At 43.5% G+C, this 16,776-nt stretch overlaps 1 protein-coding gene across 1 annotated transcript in view; it reads left to right on the top strand.

Moving 5' to 3' along the window:
- The window catches only part of LOC111868196, a 117,152-nt gene extending 100,869 nt beyond the window's left edge, over nt 1-16,283 (top strand). The window contains exons 11-12 of the mRNA XM_023858633.2: nt 12,264-12,517; nt 15,273-16,283. Of these exons, the coding sequence (XP_023714401.1) occupies nt 12,264-12,517; nt 15,273-16,029 (1,011 nt within the window). The 3' untranslated portion in view covers nt 16,030-16,283. The remainder of the gene's footprint in view (nt 1-12,263; nt 12,518-15,272) is intronic.
- The last annotated feature ends 493 nt before the right edge of the window (nt 16,284-16,776 follow it).

The raw sequence follows: 16,776 nt of genomic DNA, 5'->3' as shown, positions 1-16,776 counted from the left end.
GTTACGAAAGATCACGAGAAGCCTCGGACCTGCACGGATAATTTGTATAAACGGCATAAGCGAAAGAAAATGTATATGAGATTTTGTACTTGGAATGTACGAAGTATGTATAGGGCAGGTTCGCTCAGGGCAGTGGCGGAAGGAATCTTAAAATATAAGTTAGGTTTAGCGGGAGTATAGGGGGTCAGATGGGATGGAGGTAGCATCGCACCAGCAGGACACTATACACGTACATTTTTCTATAGAAAGGGGGTTGAAAATCATGAATTAGTTACAGGTTTTTTCATACATAAGATAATCGTATCAGCAGTAAAGAGGGTAGAATTCGTTAGTGATAGGATTTCATGCATAACACTAAGAGGTCGCTGGTGTGAAATCATCGTTCTGAATGTCCATGCACCTGCAGAAGATACAGTTGATGATATAAAGGACAGGTTCTATGAAGAACTAGAACATGTATTTGATAAATTCTGTTAGGAGATTTCAGTGCCAAAGTAGGGAGGGAAGACATTTCCAAACCAACGACTGGGTATGAGAGTTTGTACGAAATTAGTAATGATATGGCGGTAGAGCACTAAATTTTGTCACATCTAAAAATATTATTTTCAAAATTACCATGTTCCCACATCGTAACATTCATAAACGTAATTGGACATCTCCTGATGGGAAGACACAATCAAATTGATCATATTTTTATAGACAGGAGACGGCAGTCAAGTATACTTGATGTCCAATCATTCAGTGTAGCAGATTGTGATACTGACCACCATCTGGTGGTGCAAAAGTTAGGGAGACACTAGCAGCGAGTAAACAAACAGCCCACAGATTTAATATGGTGGGGTTCAATCTCAAGAAATTAAACGAGGTAGAGGGTAAGGAGCAGTATCGTGTCGAAATCTCAAGTAGTTTCGCAGCTTTGGAAAACGTGGACACTGAAGTGGATAGTAATAAAACTTGGGGAAATATTAGAGAGAATATCAAAATTTCAGCCAAAGAGAATCTACGAAGAATTCTCAAAATTGTTATGTCAAAGAAAACAAAGACAGATTGCAGTGGTTAGCCGGTCCAAGTGAAATAAACGTAGATAACATGAAGAGTTTAAGACGTGAAGCCAGCACGCGTTTTTGGAATAAAATGAAAAATATCTGGAAATCCAAAGTAATGAGTTTGCAAACAACAGTAAGAACAAAAATATTGGAGACTTGTATAGAGGAGTAAATACATGTAAGAAGGGTTACCAACCCAGAAGTACCCTAGTGAAGGATGAGAATGGTGATCTGCTTGCAGATTCCTACAACATTTTGAATAATTGGAAGATCTACTCTCTCAGTTATTGAATGTACATAGGGTCAGTGATGTTAGGCAGACAGAAATCCATATTACAGCTGAGCCGTTAATACCTGATCCTAGCCCTTTTGAGGTTGAAAGTGCTATTGCAAAATTGAAACGGTATAAATCGCCAGGTAGTGACCAAATTCCGGCAGAACTAATTCAAGCGGAAGGCGAAATATTAAGTTCTAAGATCCATAAGCTAATTATATCTTCAATAAGGAAGAATTGCCTGATCAGTGGAAGGAGTCTATTAGTGTACCAGTTCACAAGAAGGGTGATAAAACTGACTGTAGTAATTATCGAGGGATATCACTGCTATCAAGTTCATACTAAATTGTATCCAATATTCTTCTCTCAAGGTTAAGTCCATACGCAGATGAAATTATTGGGGATCATCAGTGTGGGTTTCGACATAATAGATCAACTACAGATCAGATCTTCTGCATTCGTCAGATACTGGAGAAAAATAGGAGTACAATGCGACAGTACATCAGCCATTCTTAAAATTCAGAGAAAGCCTACGATTCAGTTAGGAGGGAAGTATTGTACAATATTCTGGTAGAGTTTGGGGTACCCATGAAACTAGTTAGGTTGATTAAAACGTGTTTAGACGAAACGTATATTGACGTCCGTATAGGTAAATATTTGTCTCATAATTTTCCTATCCAGAATGGTCTAAAACAAGGAGATGCTTTATCGCTACCGTTTTTCAACTTTGCTTTAGAATATGGCTTTAGTAATGTCCAGGAAAACCAGGTGGGACTGAATTAAACAGGACATGGGAAACCTGGTCTCTGACATTAAGGGAGCAACATAAACTGAGGGTGTTTGAGAACAGGGTGTTAAGGAGAATATTTGAACCGAAGAGAGATGAAGTGATAAGAGGTCAGAGAAAACTGCATAAAGAGGAGCTTCATAACTTGTACTTTTCTCGAAATATAATTAGAATGATCAAGTCAAGGAGGATGAGGTGAACAGGGCATGTAGCACGAATGGGAGAGACGAGGAATGCGTATAGGATATTGGTGGGAAAGCCAGAAGGAAAGAGACAACTGGAAAAACCACGGCGTAGGTGGGTGGACAATATTAAAATGAATCTCAGAGAGATAGGATGGGATTGTATGGATTGGATTAATCTAGCTCAGGATAGGGACCAGTGGAGGTTTCTTGTGAAGACGGTACTGAATCTTCGGGTTCCATAAAATGCTGGGAAGTTCGTGAGTAGCGTCACAATTAACGGCTCCTCAAGAAAGGTTCATCTTCATGAGTGAGCGAGGATGTCCACTGGGCCATAATATGTGTTTCTATTGATAAAGTTTGACTTGGACTTTACATAATGTAGGATTTGCATTGGGCCGTTTTAACCGACATCAAGGTTTCCCTGCCATGTTTACTGTAGAGGTTTGACGTCGAATGTAATGATACGTAAAGACTTAACAGCCGTTCCTGATATAGCAAGGAAGGAAACACATTACTTGCCCTCTGTTGGTCAACTTCATGCGCTTGTGTAATTAGAAATATACCTGATACAGGTAAATTACATCCTGGTTTAACGCGCCGAAAGATGGAAAGTAACAAAAGTGTCATCTGGTTTACCATTTAATAATTCTGAATTTTTCCGTACTTTGTATTTTCGTTTGGTTCTTTGAAAAACGGCGGTTGTTTCTCACAGTATAATTAGTCGACTGATTTTTATATAGGAAAATGTACGTTTCATGAAGAAATAGTATGTTTTCTTTTGGAAGTAGGAATAGAATTAGGCCGTTTATGGCTGTGTATATGATTCGTGTTAGTAATGTGTTCTGCCGAAGCCGTAACATCTTCACGTACTGACATGTCAGCTCGAAACTCTGCCATCTGCAACTTAATTCTTTGTTTTAACGGAACAAGAAGGAGACGAGACAGAGGTCTGAAAGGAACAGAAGAAGGGACGAAAGGGGATGAGGGATGAAGACACGATGTGATTCCCCGCAAAATTTCAACTGGCCTATCCTCTAGTTCTTAAATGATACTTAGCTTCAAAGAACCCAAAACAACAATTTCCTACATCTGAATTCAAACTTTGAGGTCTAAAATCCATCTAAATAGCATTTAAAATTTCACGTCTCCATTAGAAAAAGTAGTCGGCTAATATTTTTGGGGAGATGAAAGTTATTGCGCCTGCTGTTTTCTGTGTGTCTGCTCGGCTTACTTTTCAACCCTGAAGATGGAGGACGTCGGTGATCTTGTACCTGACTACATCCCAGAAAAAATTTATTGTTCTTATTTTATATATATATATATATAGCCTTAAAGAAAATATGATTTTTCTCTTTTCCTTTTCTCTTCCTTCTTTCCTCTTTTCTCTCACTTTCTTTCTATAATTCTTTCTTCTCTTCTTCCTTTCGTACTCAACCAGTCTTCATGAGTGCATGCTTAGCTATCCAAACCCTGTCAATGTCCTGTTTCAGCTCACTGGAGTGTCTTCAGTATATTCCAGCGAATAGATCCAAGGTGTAGTGAGGCAGACTTGATTTATCACACTTCGTATCTATTTGATATGTTATGCTAACTCTGATAACGGGAATGAGATCCACAAATGGAGTTCACAGCAGGAAGAATCAGTTATAGCATTACTGATATGCCGGAACCAAGTTGCTTGAAGAAATATATGCTTTGATCCCCCCCAGTACTGGCAACTGACAGTAGTCTGAACCTGATAGTCGGGAGTGAGCCTCCCGGGATATGTGAGTCTTCGACTAATGACAGTTCAGTTTACGTATGAATACACATATTTCTGTACACGTCTTTGCTTGAAGTTGAAGCATAATGAGGATCTTAGGGACAATCGCCTTTATCTCTTCGCATGTTTATATTCCGAAATTATTAATCAGATTTCGATAAAATGCGGAAGGGGGGGGTCTAGGCCAAAATTCTAATCATACTTAATTTTATGAAGAAAGCAGTCTTCTGGGATTTGGCATCGTGTATATGTGGTGTTAGCCGACGTTTCGGAGGAACGTATCGCTTCCATCTTCAGGGTAGAAGGAAAAATATAACAAACCCGCAAGCGAAGAGACCGTGAGAACCGATAAAAGCAGACCAGTCTGCTAGAACCCCACACCTTTTCGCAAGAATCTTAAAAGGAATTTTACCATATTTCCAATAAAGGAATCAGTCTACGGAAAGTCAGGATTCAGTTAAGTTCAATTTAATTGCTTATTCATCCACGTGCTTACTCAAAAGCCCAAAGCCAATGACAAAGCAAGCATAACAAAAGAGACAAACACAACAAAACACACACAAACAAGGACAAAACAAGGCGCACTCTGTCATCTAGACCAGTGTTCCGCAACATTTGTCTACTCGCGGCACACCATGAAGTATCCATGACTCCACACGGCACACCGAAATGTTATTCCCCTCAAAAACGCATGATATCATACAATTAATATAAATACGTATCGTGATCAACTTATTACTATAATAGTATTATATTGTTATTATCATTAAACAGAAATCGATTCGTAAAATTTATTAACAATTCATGAAATTTAATTCACTGTAGAGTGCAGAAAATACACTTCTATTACTATTAAAATAAATACAGTAATTCTACTCATACCCTCAATGTGATACTTGCGCCTGCGTAGCTGCGCACAGGCGACTGATCCGTGGTGGAATCGTTGACAACGCAAGTCTCATTTCTTCATCGATGGATTTGAGCCGCTCCCTCTTTGATGTCTTAATTTCAGTTAACGTCGAGAAGCCCAGTTCACACAAATATGTAGTTGAAAATGGCAATAACACATTAACTGCCATCTCGGAGATAGTCGGGTATCCACTCCTTATTGCCAACCAAAACGTATCCAAAGGCACTTCGAGAAGTTTTAGTTTCAATATTCTGTCTGCTTTTAAATCTGCGAGTTCCTCTTGTATATTAATCGGAAGATGTTCAGAATTCACAACAAATGAATCGCGAACCCAGTCGAAATCTTGTACACTCTCTCCAAAATGCTTATTGAATTTCTGCTGCAGCATTTCTAAATGTTCTTGTATTGTGTCCATCAACACTTCATTGCCGTCAGCAAGTGGCCATACAGTCGGAAACATCTCAAACGACCCATCTGTAATTCTCTAACTAGCAACCAACATTTCCGAACTACTTCAGAGCACAGCTGTGATAGGACTGAAAAAATTGTAAAACGCGGGATCTCTACACTTCAAAAGGAAGACGTGACACTATACCGACTCATTTTTTAAATAATTATAATTTTAAATGAAGTCCAACAATCGGTGGTTGCATCGTTACAGGAAGAAAGGCATAAAGTTGAAGAAGCTCTAACTTCTAACAAACAGGGGCAAATACCGAAACAGCGTTATAAAAGACAGGGAAACCCATGCTAATCCCTGCAGTTTTAGGGAAAAGCACGTACACAGAACATGCGGCAAGCATATCAAAGAAGCTGCGTAGATGCGAGAAAAATAAAAATAAATCAATAATAATACTATGATATAACAACAACTGTGAGTAAATAATTTACGTTTAATTTCTTAGAATAAAATATGACTGTACATAAAAAACCACAGTGTAATAAAGAATGAACAAGCATCATCTTGTTTAATCAGTACAGTAGGTGAGATTAAAATACAATCATATGGAAAACGGTAACAGGGATAAAATAAAACGAATAAAATTCGACAATTAATTTCTTACAATAGGTAAAAGTTCGCGTTAGGTTAGGTTTGGTTTGGTTAAGTTAGGTTTGGTTAGGTTAGGGTAGGTTAGGTTTGCGCAGTAGACTTGTGCGCATCAATCAGTAAATGAGGGGTACCATTCCCTGCTGTTAAGTTAGGTGTGGTGAGGTGAGGTGAGGTGAAGTGACGTGACTTGACGTGACGTGGCGTGAGGTGACGTGAAGTGACGTGACGTGACTTGGCCTGATTTGACGTGCCTTGGCGTGACTTGGCATGACTTGACGTGACTTTATGTGACGTGACGTGATGTGCCGTGACCTGGCGTGACTAGACTAGAGGCGAGGCGAGACGTGGCGAGGTGGGGTGAGGCGGGTACTGGCGAGGTGGGGCGAGGCGAGGCGAGGCGAGGCAAAGAGAGGCGAGTCTAGGCTAGGCTAGGCTAGGCTAGGTTAGGTTACGTTAGGTAATGTAAGGTTAGGTTAGGTTAGGTTTGCGCAGTAGACTTGTGCACATCAATCAGTAACTGAGGGGTACAATTCCCTGCTGTTAAGTTAGGTGAGGTGAGGTGAAGTGAAGTGACTTGACGTGACGTGGCGTGCTTTGATGTGACTTGGCATGACTTGGCGTGACATGGCGTGACTTCACGTGATTTGGCGTGACTTGGCTTGACTTGGCGTGACATGACGGTAGGCGAGGCGAGAAGGGTCTAGGCGACGCGAGGCGAGGCTAGGCTAGGCTAGGCTAGGTTAGGTTAGGTTAGATTAGGTTAGGTTAGGTTTGCGCAGTAGACTTCTCCGCATCAAACAGTAACTGAAGAGTACCAGTCTCTGCTGTTAAGTTAGGTGAGGTGCGCTGAGGTGACGTGAAGTGACTTGGCGTGAGTTCACCTGACTTGACGTGACTTAGCGAGACTTGGCGTGACTTGTCGTGACTCGACGTGACTTGACGGGAGGCGAGGCGAAACGGGTCTAGGTCAGGCGAAGCGATGCGAGGCTAGGCTAGCCTAGCCTAGGTTACGTTAGGTTAGGTTAGGTTACGTAAGGTTAGGTTAGGTTAGCTTTGATCAGTAGACATGTGCGCATCAATCAGTAACTGAGGGGTACCATTCCCTGCTGTTAAGTAACGTTAGGTGAGGTGAGGTTGAGTGAGGTGACGTGACGTGCCGTGACGTAACTTGGCGTGAATTGACGTGACTTGGCGTGACATGGCGTGACTAGACGTGACATGGCGTGATTCGACGTGACTTGAAGTGACTTGGCGTGACTTAACGGGAGGCGAGGCTAGACGGCTCTAGGCGAGGCGAGCCGAGGCTACGCTAGGCTACGCTAGGTTAGGTTATGTTAGGTTAGGTTTGCGCAGTAGACTTGTCCGCATCAATCAGTAACTGAAGTGTACCATTCTCTACTGTTAAGCTAGGTGAGGTGCGGTGAGGTGACGTGACATGACGTGACGTGAAGTGACTTGGCGTGAGTTCACCTGATTTGGCGTTAATTGGCGTGACTCGACGTGACTTGGCGTGACTTGACGGAAGGCTAGGCGAGAAGGGTCTAGGCGAGACGAGGCGATGCGAGGCTAGACTAGGTTACGTTACGTTAGGTTAGGTTAGGTAAGGTGAGGTTAGGTTAGGTTAAGTTAGGTTAGGTTAGGTTAGGTTTGCGCAGTAGACTTGTCCGAATCAATCAGTAACTGATCGGTACCATTCCCTGCTGTTAAGTTAGGTGAGGTGAAGTGAGGTGAGTTGTAGTGACGTGACGTGACTTGGCGTGACTTCGCGTGACCGACGTGATCTGACGTGACATCACGTGACTTGGCGTGACTCGATGTGACTTGGCGTGACTTGAAGGGAGGCGAGGCGAGACGGGTCTAGGCGAGACAGGTCTAGGCGAGACGGGTCTAGGCGAGGCGAGGCGATACGAGGCTAGACTAGGCTAGGTTAGGTCAGGTTACGTTAGGTTAGGTTAGGTTAAGTTTGCGCAGTAGACTGAGGGGTACCATTGCCTGCTGTTAAGTTACGTTAGGTGAGGTGAGGTTGGGTAAGGTGACGTGACGTGACGTGACTTGGCGTGATTCGACGTGACTTGACGTGACTTTACGTGACTTGGCGTGACTTCACGGGAGGCGATGCTAGACGGGTCTAGGCGAGGCGAGGCGAGCCGTGGCTAGGCTAGGCTAGGCTAGGCTAGGCTACTCTAAGCTAGGTTAGTATAGTTTAGGTTAGGTTTGCGCAGTAGACTTGTCCGCATCAATCAGTAACTGAGGGGTACCATTCCCTGCTGCTAAGTTAGGTTAGGTGAGTTTGAGGTTGGGTGAGGTGACGTGACGTGGCGTGACTTGGCGTGACTTGACGGGAGGCGAGGCGAGAAGGTTCTAGGCGAGGCGAGGCGATGCGAGGCTAGGCTAGGTTAGGTCAGGTTACGTTAGGTTAGGTTAGGTTAAGTTAGGTTAGGTTAGGTTAGGTTTGCGCAGTACACTTGTCCGCATCAATCAGTAACTGAGGAGTACCATTCCCTGCTGTTAGGTGAGGTGAAGTGAGGTGAGTTGAGTTGAGGTGAGGTGAGGTGATGTGACGTGACTTGACGTGACTCTGCGAGACTTGGCGTGATTTGATGTGTCTTGACGTGACTTGGCGTGACTGACGTGACATCCCGTGACTTGGCGTGACTCGACGTGACTTTGCGTGACTTGACCTTATTTGACGTGACTTGGCGTGACTTGACGGGAAGCGAGGCGAGACGGGTCTAGGCGAGGCTAGGCTAGGCTAGGTTATGTCAGGTTACGTTAGGTTAGGTTAGGTTAGGTTAGGTAAGGTTGGGTTAGGTTAGGTTAGGTTAGGTTAGGTTAGGTTTGCGCAGTAGACTTGTCCGCATCAATCAGTAACTGAGGGGTACCATTCCCTGCTGTTAGGTGAGGTGAAGTGAGGTGAGTTGAGTTGAGGTGAGGTGAGGTGATGTGACGTGACTTGACGTGACTCTGCGAGACTTGGCGTGATTTGATGTGTCTTGACGTGACTTGGCGTGACTGACGTGACATCCCGTGACTTGGCGTGACTCGACGTGACTTTGCGTGACTTGACCTTATTTGACGTGACTTGGCGTGACTTGACGGGAAGCGAGGCGAGACGGGTCTAGGCGAGGCTAGGCTAGGCTAGGTTATGTCAGGTTACGTTAGGTTAGGTTAGGTTAGGTTAGGTAAGGTTGGGTTAGGTTAGGTTAGGTTAGGTTAGGTTAGGTTTGCGCAGTAGACTTGTCCGCATCAATCAGTAACTGAGGGGTACCATTCCCTGCTGCTAAGTTAGGTTAGGTGACGTGACGTGGCGTGACTGACGTGATTTCACGTGACATGACGTGACTTGGCGTGACTGACGTGACTTCGCGTGAGTTGGCGTGACTCGACGTGACTTTGCGTGACTTGACCCTACTTGACGTGACTTGGCGTGACTTGGCGTGACTTGACGGGAGGCGAGGCGAGACGGGTGTAGGCGAGGCGAGACGGGTCTAGGCGAGGCGAGGCGATGCGAGACTAGGCTAGGTTAGGTCAGGTTACGTTAGGTTAGGTTAGGTTAGGTTTGCGCAGTAGACTTGTCCGCATCAATCAGTAACCGAGGGCTACCATTCCCTGCTGCTAAGTTAGGTTAGGTGAAGTGAGTTGAGTTGAGTTGAGTTGACGTGACATGACGTGACTAGGCGTTACTTTGCGTGACTTGGCGTGATTTGATGTGACTTGACCTGACTTGGCGTGACTGACGTGACTTGACGTGACTCGACGTGACTTTGCGTGACTTGACCTTTTTTCACTGACTTGGCGTGACTTGACGGGAGGCGAGGCGAGTCTAGGCGAGGCGAAGCGATACGAGGCCAGGCTAGGTTATGTCACGTTACGTTAGGTTAGGTTAGGTTAGCTTAGGTTAGGTTAGGTTAGGTTAAGTTAGGTTAGGTTAGGTTAGGTTTGCGCAGTAGACTTGTCCGCATCAATCAGTAACTGAGGGGTACCATTCCCTGCTGCTAAGTTAGGTTAGGTGACGTGACGTGACTTGGCGTAACTAGGCGTGATTTTGCGTGACTGACGTGATTTGACGTGACTTGGCGTGACTGACGTGACTTGACGTGACTTCGCGTGACTTTGCGTGACTTGACCCTACTTGACGTGACTTGGCGTGACTTGACGGGAGGCGAGGCGAGACGGGTCTAGGCGAGGCGAGATGGGTCTAGGCGAGGCGAGACGGGTCTAGGCGAGGCGATGCGAGGCTAGGCTAGGTTAGGTCAGGTTAGGTTAAGTTAGGTAGAGTTAGGTTAGGTTAGGTTAGGTTAAGTTAGGTTAGGTTAGGTTAGGTTTGCGCAGTAGTCTTGTCCGAATCAATCAGTAACTGAGGGGTACCATTCCTTGCTGTTAGGTGAGGTGAAGGGAGGTGTTGTGAGGTGACGTGACGTGACGTGTCTTGGCGTGTCATGGTGTGACTTGGCGTGACTTGACGTGACTTGACATGAGTTGGAGTGACTTGATGTGACTTGGCGTGACTTGACGTGAGGCGTGGTGAGACGGGGCGAGGCGAGGCTATGCGATGCGAGGCTAGGCTAAGTTAGGTTAGGTAAGGTTAGGTTATGTTAGGTTAGGTTGGGTTAAGTTAAGTTAATTCAGGTTATGTTAGGCTAGGTCAATTTTCCGCAAAAATTTTCTACTCGTAGCACACCATGAAGTATCCATGACTCAACGCGGCACACCAAAATATTATTCCCGTCAAAAACCCATGATATCAGACAAGTAATATAAATACCTATCGTAATCAACTTATTATTATCATTAAGCAGAAATCTACTCATGAAATTTATTAACTATTAATTTACTTTAATTCACTGTAGAGTGCAGAAAATACACTTCTATTACTCTTAAAGTAAATATAGTAATTCTACTCGTAACTTCAGTGTGATACTTGCGCCTGCGTAGCTGCGCACAGGCGACTGTGCCGCGGCACACAGGTTGCGGAACACTGGTCTAGACAACAACNATTCCCCTCAAAAACGCATGATATCCCACAATTAATACAAATACGTATCGTCATCAACTTACTACTATATTATAATTATATTATTATTATCATTAAATTAACTATTAATTTACTTTAATTCACTGTAGAGTGCAGAAAATACACTTCTATTACTCTTAAAGTAAATATAGTAATTCTACTCGTAACTTCAGTGTGATACTTGCGCCTGCGTAGCTGCGCACAGGCGACTGTGCCGCGGCACACAGGTTGCGGAACACTGGTCTAGACAACAACTCTTCAACTCGTGCAATCATGCCAACCATGATGCTATGGGAAGAAGAAGAAGAAAAAAGAAATATATATATATATATATATTGTTTGTGTGTGTGTGTGTGTAAGATGCTAATGCATTATTTTAAATATTTGAAACCCATGATGACCTTATTTAAAGACGTGTAAGGGAGCATTAGTGACTGCAGTTTGCAGGACCTGTAGAATTGCAACAGTGTTGGCCAGCATACACTTAATGTAAGGTGGAGGTTTCCACATGTATAAAGAGACGTACTGCAGTCTTCTAGGTTGTGACACCGTATATACTGGTAGGCTGAACAATATTTGGGAAGAACATGCTGCCCCAATCTTCAGGATATATCCGCAAGTTGGAGATGATATGTTCATGTGAAAATTTGGTGCCTAGCTACCAAACTAAACGGTGCAGAACCCAGAAGACAAATGTCAACATCATTAATAACTTAGTTTCGTTTTAAGTACTCTCTTCAAAATAGTAAATAATGCATTTGGAGGAACTAAAACAACTCACTTCTTGTTATATGTGTATGTACATACATACATAGATCCTCTATATGAGTGTTATATGTGCGCATACGTGTTCTTAGCTGCGTTCAGAGTTATTGATTGAAGCTTCTTGCCAATTCTGTGACGTTACTATAAACATCAGCCATTATCAGAGGAGAGCAGTATACTTCACCATTATGAAGGATGAAGTTTTTTTTTAAATCATCTCCTTTATTGACAATCAGATACTACAATCTTTCAGTCAATTTGCTGTCTTGTGTACAATTAGTTACGGCGAAGGATGAAGTGAGATTTGAGACATTAAAACGACAGCTGTTTCATCGGCATTGGGATGGGCCTACTCTTCATCTCTTCTGTAACTCTTGCGAATTCGTAGTGGACAAGGCAGTTGGTAACGAATGATTTTGCGAATATCTGCACGGTTTTAACACACATATTCTCGTATTCTTGTATGTAGGAGAACCTGAGGAAACACGTCCTGTCGACATCCAAACATCCAGGGAAGCACCTGTACGAATGTCGCTTCTGCGGACCAGAGGACAGGTTCAAATCCAACCTGGCGCGTGAATTCCGCGCACACCTGGTCACGACGCATCCTAACCACTTCGGGTCAGCCCTGCTGGCTGCGTCCTACGTTGCAGGGCTTTACGACGCCGACGAAGATCCCAAGTTCGTTGAGAAGCCTATCCAACTGCAGCCGCGCTGGAAGAGGTGAGATCACCTTCACAATGTTGCATACTCCGACAAACTTGATATTCAATTGTTGTCGATACAACTCAATTGTTGCAAGTATAATCGCGTTACAGGTATCACTGTTCAGTCAGAAATTATTTATATGTATTTCTTTAATTTTATATAAAGTGCAACGAAAATTATTCTAAATAATCAATGTAGGCATCTACTATTTTCACCTTCATATGTGGCCCCACAACACCACCCGTCCCAAGACCTTCCTTTTTTCGGATTTTGAAATCTGTATGTTCGGTTTGAGGTTATTACGGCGGTGAGTATGAAGGTTGTCATCTTGGGTGGAGTAACTCCTTATCGTCCTGTAGAAGTCCACCGCAAACGTTCGGTAGCACCCCTGGAACGCTGGATCTCTACCTACACGGAACACAAACACAGAAATAACGCAGACATACATCGATTCTTCGAGTGGGATTCGAAACCGCGGTTGTAATATTGAGAGTCAGAAGACAGTACACAACTCAGTCCGCCCGGCCGCTCTTGTCAAACACAGCTTTCTGGACGATGAATAATTTCTAGAAAACCTGAGTTTGTGTTAATATTGTGTTTGGCATTATTTCACATTCGATATAGGCAGCATTTATATGTTTGTGTCCGTTACTGTCAACTGATCTCAAGTTAGCAGATATTTAATTACTTCCTTGTTTGTAACAAAGTGTCGACTGTTGAGATGGAATCCGGAACCTTTTTGAAAATGAGGATAGTGCGCAGGGCCTCGTATACAGTAACATTAGTGTACGTTTTATAAATATGAACCGAAATTAAATTGGCCCAATTAATTTTAGTTCATATCTGCATAGCAAGTTGGATCGAAGTACGGCCGTCGGTTTTGAAGGTGAAATACGTACGCGGGCACTCAGACGGACAAACAGACGAGACCTCCCCAATGACTTATTCATTTTATGCACTCTGTGCAAATACATAATACGTAGAATCACCACTAGTTTATAGCAGTATTCTAGAACTGTGAAGTTTCCAGAATAATATATTTATATATTAAGAGCTCCCTGTATTACAGTTACAAATCCATTTCCTGATTGTCTCAGATGAGCTTCCTCCCTTCGCCACGTCTAGCGTTACAGGGTGTGTTCCTCAACGAATGAATAATTCAGCTGTGGCACACTCGTTAAAACACGAAGGAGAGATTGTTGACAAATATTTCGCATCGTATTAATGTCTCTTGACACAGGCATATGTACGTATGAATGAGGATACACTCAATGAAACGCTGCCTCTAATTATCGGCCGGGCCGGATAATTACATGACTAGCAGGACCGGGCCTCCCCACGTGCATCAAAGCCAAGAACAAGTCGCACTGAAGAAAATGTGAAAACTGTGACCGAAATCCTTGCATCAGACAGATGTGTTTCTGCAAAACTCATCGAGGAGCTTTTGGGAGTACCAAAATGTATTGTGCATCAAATTTTGACCGAAGATTTGGGCAAACGGAAGGTCCGTGCGCGGTTTGTACCGCACGCGCTGTCAGGCGATGAAAAACATGCCAGAGTGGAACACTGCAAAGACATGTTACTGTCGGCCCAAAGTGATACAAAATTTACAAAATCAATTGTTACTGGTGACGAGACATGGTGTTTTCAATATGAGCCTCTCACAAAGCGGCAGAGTGCAGCGTGGTTGAGCCTAAAGAAGCCGAAACCAAAGAAAGTGCGCATGCAAGAGAGTCGAGTAAAGACACTGCTAACCGTTTTCTTCTATTCCAAAGGAATCATTCACAAGGAATTTGTGCCAGAAGTTCAAACAGTAAATTCTGATTATTATCTCGGAGTCCTGAATCGTTTGTGGGCCAGAATTCTTCGAATTCGACCTGAATATCGAGAGCAAGGTTCCTGGTCGCTCCTCCACGACAATGCCCCACCCCACAAATCGAAGATTGTGCCCGATTTTTTGGCCAGAAAATGGATCACAGTCCTTGATCATCCTCTGTATTCGCCAGATTTGGCTCCAGCAGATTTCTGGTTGTTGCAGAAAGTTCAGTTGGCGATGAAAGGAGACCGTAACAACACCAGCCAGGACTTCCAGAGGGAATGTACCGCAGTTTTAAATGCGTTTCCACAAAGGAGTACAGTGACTGTTTTCGAAAACTTTTCAATCTATTCCAGCTATGTATTGATTCAGAATGTGACTATTTTGAATAAAAATAGTGAAATTTTGAAAATAATTCACGTCTTGTATTTTTAATGAACACAGTCCTAACAGAACCTGGACACACTGTGTATGTTTTCTTCGCTCTCTTCAGTAATGATGGGTAATGAACGTTTCCAGCAACTCAGATATATCCACCTATTGTCATAACCTATTTAATTATATATGTCACGGTATAGGACTATATGTTTAAATTGTTTGTGTTGATTTTAGATGGAAGTGTGCGGTACTGAGGGTGACATATATTTGGAGTTCCATATTTTTGCATTGTAGTCTCTCATTAAGACGACTTTTCTGAATATAAAATATTTTCCCTAAACTTTATTGATGTCAAGACAGTCTGCGCCTTACTGCGATTCGCCATCTTTTTGTTAGTGAGATTCAGAAAACATTAAACGTTAAAATTTGCTGAGTTTTTCTTTTTTAATTCGAATTTATAACAATTGCATGCAATAACTGCACTACAACGTCCCTTATTAATGAGTGGAATGCGTAAGCTGAAGTGAAAGCGTTCGTGTAAACACGTGCTTATGGCTACTTTCTTGCTACTTCCAGAACCAAGGCTGCAGCCGCTACAGAAGATGAAAGGTTTCACAAAATCCGTGAGGAAAGCCAGGATAATCGAAACGAGCCACAAGACTTGTCTGTTCAAGAAGAGACTTCTGTGACTGCGGGACTTGAAATTACCAAGGAAACAAAAGCGGGGACCGAGGCTTCTGTGTCCATACCAAATAGCAAAAGCAACCAAGAGCAGTCACAAGAGGATTCAGAAGAATTACTTTCTATGGTTGTTGTCAGCGATCCTTCAGATGACGTCATCTATATCCAGCTTCCTCCTGATTCAGATGGAGGAGCAATGGAACGTTATTGTGAATCTATTCTCTTCCCTACGGAAGGTGATGCTTTCTTGTCCGTGGAGAATTTCAACAAAAGACAGTGTTCAGGTGGCGACACTACTACGAGCAGCAACAATATTGGCTGTGAGACCGCTGTTATGCTTCCTGTCGGTGAAGAAGTGGAGAGAACAGAGAAAGTCACGGATGATGGAAACACGAGTCTTATCAAAGGAATTCCGCCCGAGCAGTGTCCTGAAGGCGAAAGCGAGATGGATGAGATGACTGTGATCACAGTGCCATCTGGTGACGCTGGCGAGTACCTGAGGCTCCCTCAACATGAGACGGATGCAGGTCAGGGGCTTGAAGAGCCCAATGGCTACCAGAAAGTTGTAACGCAGTCCCTCGAAGACGCAGCCCGTAAAGAGATTAACACAGCGCAGCAGCAGCAACAGCGGTACCTCGTCATCTTCAAATAGATCACATATTTTTTGTTTTTGCTACTGTACGAGTACCGTAATGCATGTCTGATTATCTGGTAACAGAACACGAATGTTCGTTGTTTGACACAATCCTAAGGGAAATCCATCGACTTCCCTGAACTTACAATATACGAGGGTAAGTCAATACGTAAGTTATAAATGGATATCGAACTTAAACATAAGGGTACTGATTTGAAAAATGCTTTTATTTCTCAATATAATCTCCCTGTACATTGAGGCACTTGTCCCATCGTTTCACAAGCCCATGAAAACCAGCAGCATGAAATTCTTTGGGCTCCTGTCGGAACCAGGCGCGTTCGCACGGCATGGACTACCTCATAATGAATGACAGGTAAAGTTTTCAGAAAGTCTGCGCACGATGGGTGCCGTGCATGCCGACCCCACAACACAAAATGGGTCTGGCATTACAGTATCTCAATCGCTACCACGATGAAGGACACGATATGCTAGCCCGAATTGTCACAGGTGATGAGTCTTGGGTTCACCATTACCAGCCCTACACAAAGCGTGCGTCATTGCAGTGGAAACATCCTGCGTCGCCTGCCAAAATGTTTAAGGTGACACCATCCTCCAGGAAAGTGATGTTCACAGTCTTCTGGGATCACGAAGGCATACTGCTCACCGCCTGGTTCCGACAGCAACCCAAAGAATTTTATGCTGCTGGTTCTCAGGGGCTTGTGAGACGATGGGACAAGTGCCTCAATGTACAGGGAGATTATGTTG

Source organism: Cryptotermes secundus, unplaced genomic scaffold, assembly GCF_002891405.2.
Source record: "Cryptotermes secundus unplaced genomic scaffold, Csec_1.0 scaffold146, whole genome shotgun sequence".
Lineage (NCBI taxonomy): Eukaryota > Metazoa > Arthropoda > Insecta > Blattodea > Kalotermitidae > Cryptotermes > Cryptotermes secundus.
This window is presented reverse-complemented; position numbering and strand designations above follow the sequence as displayed.